The 13,703-nt window shown below is 42.8% G+C and overlaps 1 protein-coding gene across 2 annotated transcripts in view; it reads left to right on the top strand.

Moving 5' to 3' along the window:
• The first annotated feature begins 2,098 nt into the window (after positions 1 to 2,098).
• Positions 2,099 to 13,703, top strand: part of SLC4A8 (solute carrier family 4 member 8) — an 84,234-nt gene continuing 72,629 nt past the window's right edge. The window contains exon 1 of one of the 2 annotated variants that reach the window (XM_058308206.2): positions 2,099 to 2,318. In XM_058308206.2, coding sequence (XP_058164189.1) covers positions 2,151 to 2,318 — 168 coding nt within the window. In that variant the 5' untranslated portion in view covers positions 2,099 to 2,150. The remainder of the gene's footprint in view (positions 2,319 to 13,703) is intronic. The other variant, XM_058308209.2, reaches the window with a different exon arrangement.

Below are 13,703 nucleotides of genomic sequence, written 5' to 3'. Positions count from 1 at the left end.
CCATATCAGCAATAAGGCTGTTTTGCTTTCTTATCATTTGTGTGTTCACTGGAGTAGCTCTTTTAATATTCTTCAAGAACTTTTTCTTTGTATTCATAGCCTGGCTAACTGTTTGGTGCACGAAGCCTAAGCTTTCAGCTAATCTTGGCTTAAAAAAAAAAGGCAAATTTATTTCGAAAGGTTCAGAATCTTTGTAGCTTTTAATCAGGCTGAATCAAAGAGTACTCTAATTTGTAGCAAGTGAAGGTCCCTGACATTTTTTTTAGAATGTCCTGGGGATTGAACCCAGGACCTCATATATGTGAAGAAGGCACACAACCACTGAGCTACACTTGCTCTGCCTATCTTGGCTTTTGAACATGCCTTACTCACCAAGCTTAATCATTTCTAGCTTTTGATTTTAAGTGAGAGGTGTGTGATTCTTCCTTTCACTTGAACACTTAGAGGCCATTGTAGGATTATTAATTGGCCTAATTTCAATATTGTTGTGTCTCAAGAATAGGGAGGCTTGAGGAATGGAAGAGAGATGGGGAACGGCCAGTCAGTATGCAATCAGAATACACACAACATTTATTGATTAAGTTCTCTCAAGTTTGTGGTGCCCCAAGACAATTACAATTGTAACCTCAGAGATCACTGATCACAGATCACCATAACAGACATAGTAACAATGAAAACATTTACAGTATTGTAAGAATTAAAATTACCAAAAGGTGACATAGAGACAGGAAGTGAGCACCTGCTGTTGGAAAAATGGTACTGATAGATTGCTTGATGCAGGGTTGCCACAAACCTACCATTTGTAAAAAACTCATTATCCACAAAGCTCAGTAAAGCAAAGCACAAAAAAGCAGAATAAGCCTGGGTTCTTAGACACCTACAAATGCAAACTGCTCATAAGAAAGGTTTGAAGTATTATGAGGATTCAGGGGAGGAAGAGATGTCATCTGTTAGGGGCTTGAGGGGAGAGTGGTATAAGGAAAGTCTCCTGAGAAGAGATGGTTTTTGAGATTAATCTTGAAGGATGGTTAAGACTTTGATGAGCAGAAATGGTGGTGAGAGTGAAATGTGACCTTCGGATTTAAGGGAGAGGATTAGTGAAGAGATTGGTAGATGCTGTGACAATGAATGCTAAGACTCAGAAACTGAGCAAGGAGTCTCCATAGGAGAACAGAAATATGGTCCTTCCTAAGGCACACAATATTGTTTCAACCTTGGTTCAAATTGATGAGGGCCGATGCAGGCAATGGCACTCTGACATGACATGACCACATTCCCGCTGTATAGCTTCTTTGTGGCCTGAGAATTATTTTTCCTCTTAATAATGTGGACTCATCTGCAGTCTGATGTGATGTTGCATACAAAGCAAAAGAGGCCTTTCCTTCTCTTGTGGACAGTGGGTCGGTTGTGTTTTAGCCAGCCTTTCTTTTCCTTTTAAACCCAAATCCAATTGAATGCATTGCTCATGATATTCTAACCTTGCGTAAGATTTTCTTCTGTTGTTAAATAATTTGCCTTAGGTCATTTCTTGGAAAAATTAGAGGCGTGTGTGTGTGTGTACTTACTTAGGCAGTCCTCCTTAACTCCATTCTTTCTGTTGAGAACCTGAGACCCTGGGAGAAGTCCTACAAGTCGTAGAGAGTCTGTGGAGGGAGCTTGGTCACTGCTTGACCTGCTTCTCTTTAATGGCCATTAATCTGGCCACAAGCTCAGGGATTAACAATTTTAAGCGGGCCCTCTCCTCTCATCCTCAATTACTCCCTCTGCAATCCCGACGGAAGTGTTCCTCAGAATTAAAAAAAAAATCACCTCCCAAGGAATAAAATCAGAAAGACAAAACGGACACTTTCCAAGTTTTCAAGGGTCAGGAGCAGCTGCAAATAGAAGCACGAGATTTTCAATTTCTAGCAAGCAGTAGGAAGGCCCTTCCAGCCGGGAGGCGCCTGATGGGAGGGAGGCGGTTTCCACGGCAACCGGGCCCGGGAGCGGTTGGCTGGCGAGGCTCCCTGCTCCGCCTCCCCCTGGTAGCCCAGGGTACCGCCGGGCGGCGTCCTCCCGAGCTCCGCGCCCTGATTGGCCGCCCGGGCCGCGCGCTGATTGGCTGCGGCGGATGCCTCGCGGGCCGGTGGTTATGGAGGCGGCGGCGGTTGATGGTTGACCGTTGGCTGCAGGGTAGGGGTCGCCGTTCGGGCGAGCCGCTCAGACCCGACCAGAGGGCGCGCGTAGCTGACGCTCGCCTCGAGTGTGGGGGCACCGGCGGGTTCGGCTCCGCGATGCCGGCCGGGAGCAACGAGCCGGACGGCGTCCTCAGCTATCAGGTAGGGCCCCGCCCCCCGCCCCTCCCCGGAGCTCAGCCTCCTCTTTCTCGGCCCACCCTCCTTCCTCCAGGCCCTCAGCCCGAGCTCCTCAGGCCTCCCCTGAGGGCGAGGGGAAGCCAGCCCGGGACACCAGGGGGCGCTCCGGGCGGCCGGGGCCGGCCTGGGGCTGCGGGAGGGTGACCTTGGGCAGAACCTGGGAGCGGGCGGGTGCCTGCCGCATCCCTTGCGCCGCCCAGGAGCCCTGACCCCCGCCGATTCTGACCCCTGCTCTCCTCGGGTCCTTCCAGGGGAGAGGCCGGCTTCTGGCCTCGGGTTGTCCCGCCCGGACGTGGGAGAAAGGCTAGCCAAGGGCCCCGCTCTGGTGGGGCAGATCCTCTCTTCGTGTTTTTATTTCTGGGAGCTTCTGGTTCTTCAGTGGTTCGGAGGAAGAGGTGGAAAGACCGGAGGCTAGGACCAAAGCCCGTTTGTTGTGGCCCGGCTTTGTGACTCCCTCCCTCCACCCCATTGCACAGGCATCCCACAAGTTCTGGGTGGAGATGGAGAAACGGGCCCCTGGAAGTGTCCAGAGGTCAGGTACAGGTGTTGAGGGAAATGAGAACACCAGGTTTAAGTAACTGATAACTGACCTACCCCGGTGGCTAATGTAAGGAAAACCTTTGGAGTAAGTGTCAGAGTTCATTGGTTCAAATCCTTCATCTGGCTCAGCAGAGGCTTTGTGACCTTGAGCAAGTCACTTGCTTCTTTGAACCTCAATTTCCCCACCTATTAAAATGGGAATAGCAATGTCTGCTTTGCTTACCCAACAGAGCTGTTTTGAGGATCAAATGAGGCGCTATTTGTGAGAAGATTCTGTGAAATAATGTTGATTGTGTCACTCCCCCTTTCCTATGCAATCAGGTGATAAAGCCACTGCCCTGAAAAGGGGTTGCAGTTGGGTCAGGTTTGAAGTGGAGGGCTGTCAAGACGATGATGGACCTTCTCAGGTTTTTAAACAAGTGCCATATTGATGGTATCTGTGAGGGTGCAGGACAAAATGAATTTGTAGCAAAATGGACATCAGACAGACTCCTTGCTGTTGGAAGATCCATAATCCTCTTGGCTCCTTCAGTCATAAAAGGAACCACATATAAGAATTTGGAAAACTTCCTATAATTCCTGCAGAAAAGTGTATTCAATCTCTTGGGATACAATGGTTTGCAAAAACAGGCATTGTTCTTGCCCTCCTGGAACTTCCCATCTAATGGGCGGAATGACCATTTTTAATCAAATAATCACACAGGTAAATGTATTATTATAAACTCTGATAAGTGCTTGGAAAGACAGAGAGCCAGTGTGTATAACAATGATTCCAGTTTTGGTCTCAGAGAAGATTTTTGCTAAGGTTGAAATTTTGGGCAGAGATCTAAAGAATGAGTAAATGCCAATTGAGGGCAGAGGGAAATCAAAGAGTCTTGGAGGCAAAGGGAACAGCATATGCTGAAGTCCTGGGGTCAAGGGGGTACACTCTGTTTGGAAGACTTGAAAGAAGGCCATGGGACAGGAGCCACACAGAGCAAAGAGGAGTGGCACAAGGTATGCTCTGGAGCTTAACATGTAGGGCTGATGTAGCCCATGCTGAAGAAGTTAGAGTTTATCTGAGGCACAAGGGGAAGCTCCTGAAGGGGTTTAAGTAGGGAGGGGAGGGAGGAAGGATATGAGATCATGATCAGCTTTTCCTATTGAAAGATTTCTCTGGCTGCAGTGGAGAGAAGAACAGATTGGGGAGAGATGAGTGAATTTGGGGAGACCATGTTCTTAACACCCAGAATGTATGCAGGTTGTATTATCCAGGGGCAAAATTGCCCCGTGGGCTTTTATTAGTGCTCTGTGATACTGGTAATTCCTGAGTGCTTCTGGAGAGGAGTGAAAATAATGACCTCTTTCACATTTGTTTATGAAACTTTCATGGGTGGTAGGGTGAGGAGAGAAAAAGGAATAGAGTGGGAACTGTAGGACCTCGTAAAGGCTGGAGTTAGGCGGTGGGCAGATAGGAACTTGAAATGTAGGGGAGGAATGGAGAATGAGGATAGAGGGAGGAAAGGAAACGTGGATGACTGGGGGAGACACCCCTAACCAATTGAAAATGACCGATTAGGCCTCCTATGTGCCCAGCTGGGTTGGGTGGAGGAGAAATGGGTATAGAGATTCCAGACATTACACGTAAATATCATAACCCTGTGCTGTTTTCTCTGGTTAGGACCATTGTACTAGCCTCCTCACTGTTCCCTCTGTTTGTTCCCTTGCTCCTTACATTTAATTCTCTACCTGGCAGCTAGAGGAAGCTTTTAAAAACACAAATCACATTATGTCATATCTATCTTAAAGCCCTTCAGTGGCTTTCCATTGCATTTAAGAATAAAACCCAAACTCCTTATCATGCCTACCAAGCTTTGACATGATCAGGTCCTCGTCCCCTTCCCCGACCACAGCCTCCTTCCTCCTTGTGTGCCACCACACTGGTTTTCTTTCTGTTTCTTCAGCATGGCAAGCTCCTTCATGCCTCAGCACCTGTGCCCTTGTTGTTCCATCTGCCTAGGACAATTTTTCACCCCAGCCTTCTTATGGATCAACTCAATACCACCTCCTCAGAGTGGCTTGCCCTGGCCCCCACCCCGAGTTACTCTTAAGATTCTGTTTTCTTTTCTTTTTAGCTACTCCTTTCTTCTTAGAGAAATTGTAGGTTTACAGAAAAACCATGCATAAGATGCAAAGTTCCCATATACTGCCCTATCATTAACACCTTATATGAGTGCAATACATTTGCTACAGTTCATGAAAGAATATTTTAATAATTGTACTAACTGTAGTTCATCATTTATAGTAGGCTTCACTGTGTTGTACAGTCCTATGTTGTGCTTTTTTTTAAAAAAATTATTCTAATAATGTATGACTTACAGCTTCCCCTTTTAACCACATTCAAATACATAATTGAGTGCTGTTAATTATGTATACAAATTGTGCTACCATCACCCCCATCCTTTACCAAAACTTAGCCGTCAACCCAAATCGAAACTCTGTACAATTTAAGCTTGACTTCCCATTCTCTACCCATATCCTGGCCCCTGGTAACCTATATTCTAGTTTCTGACTCTGAATTAGCTTATTCTAATGATTTACTCTTTTATTTTCTTAATAGCACATATAGCCTGTCTGAAATGTTCTTGTTTTGCTATCTTAACATCTGCTCGACTGTAACCTTCATGAGGGTAGAGGACTCAGTAGGAAATCCTGTCATCTAGCACAGTGTCTGGTATGAAATAGGGGCTCAGATGCATGCATAGTGACTCTCCCACATCCAAAGCCAAGGTGCCGCTCCTTAAGATGGCCTAGTCAGGATTAGTGCAGAGCAATAGGTGGCCATTCTTGATTACACAAAAACTTTCCTTTCCATGCTACTGTGCTCTTGCTAAAGTTCCAATGAGAAAATCTTTCTCCTCTTCTCCACCTAGAAAATCCTTTTTTGACCTTTAAGGTCTAGCTCCATTGTACTTTACCAGAATTCATCACTCAGTCTTCTGTCACTCCTCCCTTCCCTTACTTGTGGCACATACATGTTCATCTCACCTGCTAACTTGTGTCCTCCTTTTGTTGTCGTCGTTGAGTTAATGTGACAAGTTAAGTGCTTGCCAAATATGCCAGGCACTGTGCTAAATGCTTCCCAGGAATTGTTTCATTTCATTTTTTCAATAACTTTGAGAGGTAGGTACCTTTATTCTGCCCATTTTCCAAATGAGGAAACTGAGACTTAGAGAGGTTAAGTAGCTTCTGATAAGTGGCAGTTGTCTGCGGCTCTGCCATAGCTAGGGCTGCCTCTCAAAGTATGTGCATTTGCCCTAACTGCAGCTTGTGTCTTTGACACCTGGACCAGTGCCTGGCTCTGAATGAGCACTTAATAAGTGTTTGGAAAGATACATGTGGCAAGGTGTATGAAAGTTGTATTGGAGTGGAGAGAGACCAGAATAAAGGAGGCCAGCTAGAAGCCACCTCCTTATAATTTAGGATGAGTTCACAAGGCCTGAGTCATTTAATTTTGATGAGGTCTCTGGAGATGGTCATTGAAATTTTAAGAGACCATGGGCTCCTAAAGAAGGTAATAATGGAAGAGGAAGATCAGAAAACTTGAGGGAAAGGCCATAGTTTGGACTGCAACTAGAGACATCTTGCAGCTGCACAGCCTCCTGATCTGCACCTTCAGAACTGATCAGAAGGCAGTGCTGGAGGAGAAGCCTGGGGTGGCTAGACCCTCAGCACTTGAGTTGAGAGGTGCTGGGACCTGTGGAGGAGTACAGGGAGGGTGAAGGAGTGAGTGAATTTTGGCAATTACCAAGGCTTTTGTGCAGATTAGGCCTGCTCAGGTGGAAAATTATGTAGGAATCTTTACAACAACAAACCCTGGTAAATAGGTGATGATTGGGAAATATGACTGATGGGAAGAGGAGTCACACTCTATGTCTTAATGGCAGACCTAGGGAAACTCTAATACAAGAGTTCTGGAAGGAGACCTGAATTCAAGTACCCAGTGTCTCTGGCACTTTACAGTTGGAGCACAGTAAATATTTGCTGAGTGGATGAATGAATGGCTTGCTCTATCGAGAGTGGGTCAACTTGCCTGACAGTCCTGGTCAGTTTATGGTAAGCAGCCTGTAAATATTTGCTGAGCATTAGTGAACAAAAGTATCAACCATGGCAGTTTCTCCTCTTCCTACAGTGCAGCATATAATTCATATTCCTCCACCCTCTCCCTCCACATATTTAGGGGCTCTTTCTGAACATAGGAATTGGGGTACCTGTGGGCATTCTATTTAGCTGGCTTTACCAACTCTGCTGGGGAGCTCTGCAGGAGAGGTGTGGGTTGACCTGCCAAGCAGGAGTCAAGGCAGGCTGGAGGAACATTCAGTCTGCCCTTTTACTTCCTTCAAAATATGTAGCTAATTGTCTTAGCTCATGGTTTGCCCTGGCAGGTAGACAGGGCTTTCAGTAGTCAAGCGGGCCATGGTAGGACTCAGGACAAAGAAAATAACTGTGTTTATTCTAAATCTGCTGCTAGGTAACAGCAACAAACCTTAGATAATGGAGAGGTTGGTTGTTTCCCATAAGGTAGTAACAAGTTTACTTTGGCCTTGGTAGTTAGGAAGCCATGATGTATTTATTGGTTTTCTATTGCTGCTATAACAAATCACCACTGGCTTAAAACAACAAAAATTTATTTTATCTTACAGCTCTGTGGTTCAGAAGTCTGACGCAGGTCCAAATGGGCTAAAATCAATGTGTTGGCAGGGCTCTGCTCCTTTCTGGAGGCTCCTGGAGAGAACCTGTCTTTGCCTTTTCTAGTTTCTAGATGCTGCCCACATTGCTGGCTCATAGACCCCTTTTTCCACCTTCAAAGTGAGCAACATTGCATCTCTCAAACTCTGCTTCTGTCCTCACAGCTCTTTCTCCCTACTCTTTTTGCTTTTCTCCCTACTCTTTTTTTTTTTTTTAATTTCCCCTCCTTGTAGCTTGCTTGCTGTCTGCTCTATGTCCATTCCCTGCATGCTCTTCTGTGTTTTTTCTTTTTTTTATTGGCCTCTCTTTTTTGTTGCATCACCTTGCTGAGTCGGCGCTCTGTGGCGCTTGTGGGTCGGCGCTCTCCACAGCATGCAGGCAAGCCTGCCTTCACAAGGAGGTCCTGGGATGCAAACCCAGGGCCTCCCATATGGTAGACGGGAGCTCAACTGATTGAGCCACAGCCGCTTCTCTCCCTCTTCTACTTTTAAGGATCCTTGTGATTACATGGAGCCCACCTGGATAATCCACAATACAGCTCCCTATTTTAGGGATGGCTGATTAAAAACCTTACTTCCACCTACAACCTTAATTGTCCTTTGCCATATAAGGTAATGTGGGTTACCTTTCACAGTTTCTAGGGTTTAGAATTTGTACATTCTTGGGGGACCATCAATCTGCCTACCTCAATGCACTAACTAGAAATCTGTACAAAACAGGAATGACTCCAATAAAAAGAATTACTGAGAAAACACAGCAATTTTGGAATTTTAGGCCCTTGGGCATTCAGGAGCTCATGGCTGCCAAGGAAAGGAGGTTTGGAACAGCTGCATGAGTCCTGGTGGAAGCTTTTTCTCTTGTTTTAGGCTTTCTGCATTCAGTGGGGAAGTCAAATTGAGAGTGGGAGATTGTTGGAGATCTGGGGTCCCGAACTCAGAGAATATGCTGGATGAAGAGGAATGTGGAAGTGAATAAGGAGATGGAAAACAACTGTAAAGTAGCAATTTGTATTCCAAGGTTCTGGAGCACTAAGGATTCAAGAAGGCGTGTGGATCTTGAGTTATTCTCCTTGTGGATATTAACCCATAATTAGGGACTTTAGCTCTCTGAAATACCCAGGTTCTTTGCTCTTGGTAATATTAGGATATAATGTTAATAAGGAGCCCAGATAGACTTGAATTGGAGCCCTGCCTGTCCCATTTAGCTCTTGTGTGATCTTAGCCTGGATTTAGGATTGTTGTGAGGATTAAGTGAGGTAATGTATGTAAAGTACTTAGCTCAATGCTAGGCATGTAGTAAATGCTCAGTATTTGCTGTTAATACTAATTTTACCAATTCAGTTTTCTGATTAGAAAGTTTGGAAGTCATCTCTATATTTGTTGATTTTTTAATGGCTAAATATATTACAATTAAATCAATGCTTGACTCTTCTTTTTTCAGGGTAGGTGGTTGCCGGGTGAATATTCAATCTCTGAAAACAGCAGATCTTTAGGAAAAAAAGATTAAAGGGGTCTTTGGAAAGTAAAAAAAAAAAAAAAAAAAAAAATCTGAGGCCAACTTCAGGAAAGGAGGCAGGGTTTGGTTTAGGCAGGTCCACCATCCCACAAGGTCCAGAGTGGAACAGCAGGGGAAGTTGTCAGGGAGAGGGCCCTAGCCTCTATGGCTGCTTCAGAAGCTAGGACCATTAAGTAAGGTTCAGGCTTGCTCCTGCCTTTTCATTTATCCATTAACTGTGGGTGAGAATCTGGTCTGCGACTCCGCTGTTTATTCATTTTTCAGAGCTTGCTCTCTCAAGGCTGCCATGCAATTTCAAAGTTTTAATGTGTATTTAACCCCCTTAGGTCTTTTTATCTTATCTAGTCCTTAAGTAGATACCCCAATTCAATTCACATTTATGGTGGATCTGTGAGAACAATTGAGCAGAAAAGAGGACACTTAGAAACAGGGTCTTTTCTCTAGTTCATGCTTTTTCTGCCCTCTTTCCCTCCTTTCCTTTTTCTCCTAAGCTTATATAATGTGGTTCTCATGGTTTTAATCTTTTTGGGTCACAAGCTTCTCTGAGAATCTGATGAAAGTTATAGGCTTTCTCCCAAGAAAAATGCATACTCACTCATATTCCCACAGATTCCCCTGAAGCCCATTCATAGATATTCTAGAAATCCATGGACCCCAGGTTTAAGAAATCCTCTCCATAAATAATGATAGTATCGGAGGAAGTAATAGCCACCTGGTGAGGAATATAGAGCAAGCACAGACCAATGAGACCTGATGTTTCTTTCTTTACAGATTTTATGATTTTAAACAAACTTTGTATATGTTTGAAATTTATGGAACATTTCAAGCATATACCAAATTAGTGAGACTTGCATAATGATTCCTGTTACCCATGACCTGGCTTCAACAATTAACACCCAACCAATTGTGTTTTATCCATGTTGTCATCTGTTTTTCACCAGCCTTTGCCTCCCATTATTTTGAAACAAATCCCAGGCATCATACTACTTCATCAGTAAAAACTTCAGTATGTGTCACTAAAACTTAAGGACTCTCTTTCTAAATGATATACCCACCATATTACAATACTATGACACCTTAAAAAGTAGCAATAATTCCTTAGGATAATAAAATATTTACTCAATTGTTTAAATTTCTGTACCTTGTAATTAAAAAAATTTTTTTTTTTACAATTGAACCAGGACCCAAACAAGATCCAGACATTCACATTCATGCTTGTCTGGCCTAGTTGGTTTTTTTTTTTAAAGATTTGTTTCTCCCCCTACCTCATTGTTTGTGTTTGCTATCTGCTTTCTGTTTGTCTTCTCTTTAGGAGGCACTGGGAACAGAACCTGGGACCTCCCATGTGGGAGGGAGGCACCCAATCACTTGAGCCACCTTTGCTCCCTGCTTGTTATGTCTCTCTAATTGTTTCCTCATTGTGTCTCTTCATTGTGTCATCTCACTGTGCCATCCTGTCAGCTCGCTGTGCCAGCCCGTTGTGTCAGCTTGCTGTCTTTTAGGAGGAATGGGAACCGAACCTGGGACATACCATGTGATAAGTGGATGTGCAGCTGCTTGAGCCACATCTGCTTCCCAGTAGTTGATTTTTAACCTGAATTTTCCAGATGATTGACCTTGCTTGTTATATCTTTGCTATTATAGTCTCAATCAGAGTCAGGAAATCAATTATCTCTCCTTTCCTACCTCCCTTCTTTCCTTTCTTCTTTCTTCCCTTTCTTTCCTTTCCTCTCTTCCCTTCCTTAGTCCAGATTTGCACTGTGTGTATGCTATCAGGTGTGTGTAGACAGTACCAAGCATTATAATTAATTTGTCTCAGTCCCCTGGATATCATAAACTGGTGGGGAAGCCAACAGAAAAAATTACTCATGTATATATATAAAGAAGCAAGAATTTGTATGAGGAAATATATATAATTAAATGTCAAAGTTCAGGAAGCTAATAAATATTTATTCATTCATCAAAACTTATTGGGTATTTATAATGTGCTGGACATTGTACTAGGTGCTAGATACACAGTGGGAACCTAAGACATAGTACCCATGCACCTGGAGCTCACAGTAGGACAAGCTACTTAGAGTAGCAAATACTTTCTTGGGCTCTGTGAAAATATAAAGATGAAAAGTGGTTCCTGCTGTCAGGGAATTTATAATGTACAGGAAAGATAAGCTAGATGAACAAATACCAAATAAGTCTAAACATAAAGACAACTTTTTCTCCCTGAAAAGTATTTCTCAGAAAGGACTTTATATGAGCGTCTTTACAACTTAGATGGAAGTGAAACCGATATGCCATGGTGATTTGGAGCTATATGTTCCCCAGAAAAACGTGTTCTTAAACTTAATCCATTCCTGTGGGCGTGAACCCATTGTAAGTAGGACCATTAGATGAGGTTACTTCAGTTGAGGTATGGCCCACCACAAATCAGGATGGGTCTTAATCCTATTACTGGGGTCCTTTATAAGCAGAACGAAATTCAGACACATGTAGAGAAAGCCACGTGTGTGTGGTGCCGCTCCTGGGCAGGCTGCATTTTTTTTTTTCTTTGTGTGGGAGCTCTTCTTGAGGGGCGCACCCCTTGCACGTGGGGCTCCCCTATGTGGGGGACACCCCTGCGTGGCATGGCACTCCTTGTGCGCTTTAGTACTGCACGTGGACCAGCTCACCACACAGGTTAGGAGGCCCTGGGTTTGAACCGGACCTCCCATGTGATAGGCAGACCCTGTATCAGCTGAGCCAGATCTGCTTCCCATGAATTCCTATTGTTTCAACCATCCTTTTGCATGGTATTTACTTGAGCAACCCCAACAACTAACATATGCTATGGAAAATTGTGTTAATTGAGTCAAGCACCTCTAGCGATGAGGAGAAGGTACTGATGTTGAAGGTGTGTATAAATAATTTATAAACTGTGAGAAAAAGTAATATATCTAAGTTAATATACTATTTGACATATATGTGGTTTTTCAGTTTCATCTGTAAATGTTTCAGTATGTATCTCAAAAAGATAAGGTTCTTTAAAAAAAAAAAAGCACAATTCCACCTAAAGAGAAAATAACAATTTCTTTAATATAGTAAAATGTCTAGTCAGTGTTCAAATTTCCAATTGCCTCAAATGTCATAAAAATATTTTTTAAAAACTTTGTTTGAATTGGCATCCAAATAAAGCCCATCCATTGTGAAAGGTTGATTGTCTCTTTTAACCTATTGGCTTCACTTTCATCTCTTTCTCTCTCTCTCTTTCGCTCTCTTTTTCTTTGAAATTATTTATTTATTTTAAAGGGTTGTTTCTCCTATAAAGTTTCCCACAGCCTGGTTTTGCTGATTGTATTCCCATGGTGGTGTTTTTATGGAGCTCTTTTTCCCTGTATTTTTAGTAAATTGGTGTTTGGATCTAGACTACCTCATAGGTGGTAGTATGAGCTCCCATTAGGAGGCATATAAGCGGTCATCTCTCTTTTTGTAATATTAGTGGTGTTAAATGTCAATGCTACAGAAAGTCCATTAGGGTTTGCAAAATGATGGTGTTCTAATTCTATCATTCCTTTTTAAAAAATATCATCCCTTTTTTCTTTATTCTTTTCTATAATGAGAAACTTTTTTCATCTACTTTATCATACTACTCTATGGAACAATTCTTATAAGAAAACCAGAATAAATTATTTACCAGGTTTTAAATGAGTTTGTTCATTAGCATTATCCTCCAATGGGTACCAGTTTTTTTTAAGTAACATTGTGAATTCATGGATTTTAACATATTTGAAATATTCAGTGTTTTGTAGTTATACCCTTATTGATGCTTGAATTGTCTTATTTTGGTAAGAGGCCTCTAGGCACCCTTGTCTAAAATCACTTGATTATAGATATATGCGTTTACTTGTGGACTCTCAATTCTAATCCATTCATCAATATGTCTAACCTTGTGCCAGTGCCACTATATCTTGATTACTGTTGATTTGTAGTAAGTTTTGAAATTGGGGAGTCCGAGTCCTACTATCTTGTTCTTCTTTTTAAAGATTGTTTTAGCTATTCTGGGTCGTTCCATATGGATTTTATTTTATTTATTTATTTTTGCAAATGATACAACTTTAATTCAACCACAAGTCAAATAGAAAGAAGGTAAAAGAGTATTCTGCACAAACATGAGAGACAGGAAGGGAATGGATGAGAAAAAGGGGAGAAAAAAGGGGAAATAGTAAGAAAAGAGGGAAAAAGACAGATGAGGGAATCCATATGGATTTTAGAATCAGCTTGTCAGCTGGGATTCTGATGGAGATTTCACTGACTCTTCAAAGGGGCTTCTTTAAGTTGATTCCTAAGTTCTTTGGACAGGTCCCTAGTAGTCTTTGAGAGCTTCCTTGCTATCTGACATGACAAGATGTCTTAAACTCATTTTGTATGTCCTGCCTCAGACCTTTAACCAGCCATTTCTTGAAGGAGCCCTGGTACTTTTTAATAGAAAATGGTATTTCTTTTTTTTTTTTTTAATGGTGATACTGGAGATTGAACTCGGGACTTTGTACATTGGAAACAGGCACTCAACCATTGAGCTATACCAGTCCCCGG

The sequence above is a fragment of the Dasypus novemcinctus genome, chromosome 12 (assembly GCF_030445035.2).
Source record: "Dasypus novemcinctus isolate mDasNov1 chromosome 12, mDasNov1.1.hap2, whole genome shotgun sequence".
Taxonomy (NCBI): Eukaryota; Metazoa; Chordata; class Mammalia; order Cingulata; family Dasypodidae; genus Dasypus; species Dasypus novemcinctus.
The sequence above is the reverse complement of the archived record's forward strand: the minus strand, read 5'-3'. Positions and strand labels throughout refer to the sequence as shown.